The sequence below is a fragment of the Myotis davidii genome, unplaced genomic scaffold (genome assembly GCF_000327345.1).
Source record: "Myotis davidii unplaced genomic scaffold, ASM32734v1 scaffold1059, whole genome shotgun sequence".
Classification (NCBI taxonomy): domain Eukaryota; kingdom Metazoa; phylum Chordata; class Mammalia; order Chiroptera; family Vespertilionidae; genus Myotis; species Myotis davidii.
Genome location: NW_006290038.1, coordinates 51,856 through 53,833, shown reverse-complemented (window position 1 = coordinate 53,833; position 1,978 = coordinate 51,856). Strand labels below are relative to the sequence as shown.

The 1,978-nt window shown below is 43.4% G+C and overlaps 1 protein-coding gene across 1 annotated transcript in view; it reads right to left on the bottom strand.

The window, feature by feature from the left end:
- The window catches only part of SDHC (succinate dehydrogenase complex subunit C), a 19,713-nt gene that overhangs the window by 8,937 nt on the left and 8,798 nt on the right, over positions 1-1,978 (bottom strand). Inside the window, exon 3 of the mRNA XM_015563544.1 lies at positions 1,398-1,459. Within this exon, the coding sequence (XP_015419030.1) occupies positions 1,398-1,459 (62 nt within the window). The remainder of the gene's footprint in view (positions 1-1,397; positions 1,460-1,978) is intronic.

The following is a 1,978-nucleotide window of genomic DNA, read 5'->3' as shown; positions in this document are numbered from 1 at the left end:
TCCATCTGTTTATGTCTTCCTCTATATCTTTTTTCAACGTCCTGTAGTTTTCTGAGTAGAGGTCTTTTACCTTACCTCTTAAGTTTATTCCTAGGTAGCTTAATTTTTTTGGTGCAATGGTAAATGGGATTTTTTTTTAGTATCTCTTTCTGTAAGTTCACTATTGGTGTATAGAAGTGCCATAGATTTCTTGGCATTAATTTTGTATCCTGCTACATTGCCGAATTCATTTATTAAGTCTAGTAGTTTTTTGATGGAGTCTTTAACAGCATCAAATCTTAGCTGGGAGTGCCCATCCTCACCTCGTCACCAGCAAAACGAATCTGGCTGCGTGTAGCAGAGACGTGGCTTCAGATAACTTCTGCCACTGTCTTAGCTGCAGCTCCCTAAATGCAGGACTCCTACGCTGAAGCCACCAGCCTTGCTGATGACCACAACCACTTCAGTAAAATAGTCCTCAGGAGCCTAGGAGCCCTGGCCGGTTTGGCTCCATGGATAGAGCGTCAGCCTGCAGAGTGAAGGGTCCCGGGTTCAATTCCAGTGAAGGGCACATACCTCGGTTGCAGGCTCCTCCCTGTGCAGGAGGCAACCAATTGATGTGTCTCTCTCACATCAACATTTCCCTCTGTCTTTCCCTCTCTCTTCCACTCACTAAAAATCAATGGAAAAACATCCTCGGTGAGGATTAAAAATAAATAAATACAAAAGAAGCCTAGGAAGAACCCTAAGCATATTATGAAAAACAAAAATATTATGAGCATATCTCCAGCAGAGAATGTTTAAAACACAGCCGGTCCTCTCACAAACTATCCCCCTCCTGTGGAAAGATGCACCCAATCCGAGAACCTGTAACAAACCTCACTACCGGAAAAGGATGAACTAAGACCAGTGTACAATCACCCGGGGCTATATTCACATCACACAAACAGGCAGACATTGTGGTCTGTGACTGAGACAGTGAGACTGGAGAGTGAGTCAGTCCTTGGGCCTGATCAATTCTGGGTGACAAGGAATGGGGCTAAAACTGAGTCTCCGTAAGAATAAGGCTGATGACTGACCTCAGATTATGTTGGGTCAACTTTCAGTCAGCCAGCCCATCTCTATTACATTTCTATCTCTGCACTGTGATTTCAGTAAATATACCAGCAGGATGTGCTAAGGATGATTTTAAAATCCCTAAGCAAAGACCCTGAGCATAATGGAAACTCATAATTGTTAAAGCAATGAATGAATGATAAGCTTAAAATAGACTCATCGTTTTCTCTAAATCAAGTTGCTGAGTTGCAAGGAAGGCAGTGCTTGGAGCTAAAGAAACAGCAAAGTTATTCACAGAAGTGTGCGTGCGTGCGTGTCTGTGTGTGTGTGGTGTGTGCGTGCACAAAAACAGACATACGTACCTGCACTCAAGGCAACACCAGTGCCGCGGTGGACAATGGACATCGCCATGGGAAGAGACCAACTGCAAAGAAACATAAAAGCAACTGAAAAAAGGAAAAGATGAGCCCTAGCCTGGCCAGTGTGGCTAAGTGGTTGAGTGTTGACCCAGGAACCAGGAGGTCACAGTTCAATACCCAGTCAAGACACATCCCCCAGTTGTGGGTTCATAGGCTCGATTTCCGGTAGGGATTGTGCAGGAGGCAGCCCATCAATGATTCTCTTTCATCATTGATGCTTCTATCTCTCTCTTCCTCTCACTCCCTCTCTCTGAAACCAATAAAAAACGTACTTTAGCCCTAACCGGATGTCTCAGTGGATAGAGTGTTGGCCTGCGGACTGAAAAGTCCCAGGTTCGATTCCAGTCAAGGACATGTACCCTGGCTGTGGGCACATCCCCAGTAGGAGGTGTGCAGAAGCAGCTGATGAATGTTTCTCTCTCATCGATGTTTCTAATTCTTTTTTTTTAATAGTTTTTTAAAGTAGAAAAATCAATAAAATATATATTTTTTAAAAAAAATTATTCAATACATACTGTGATGTA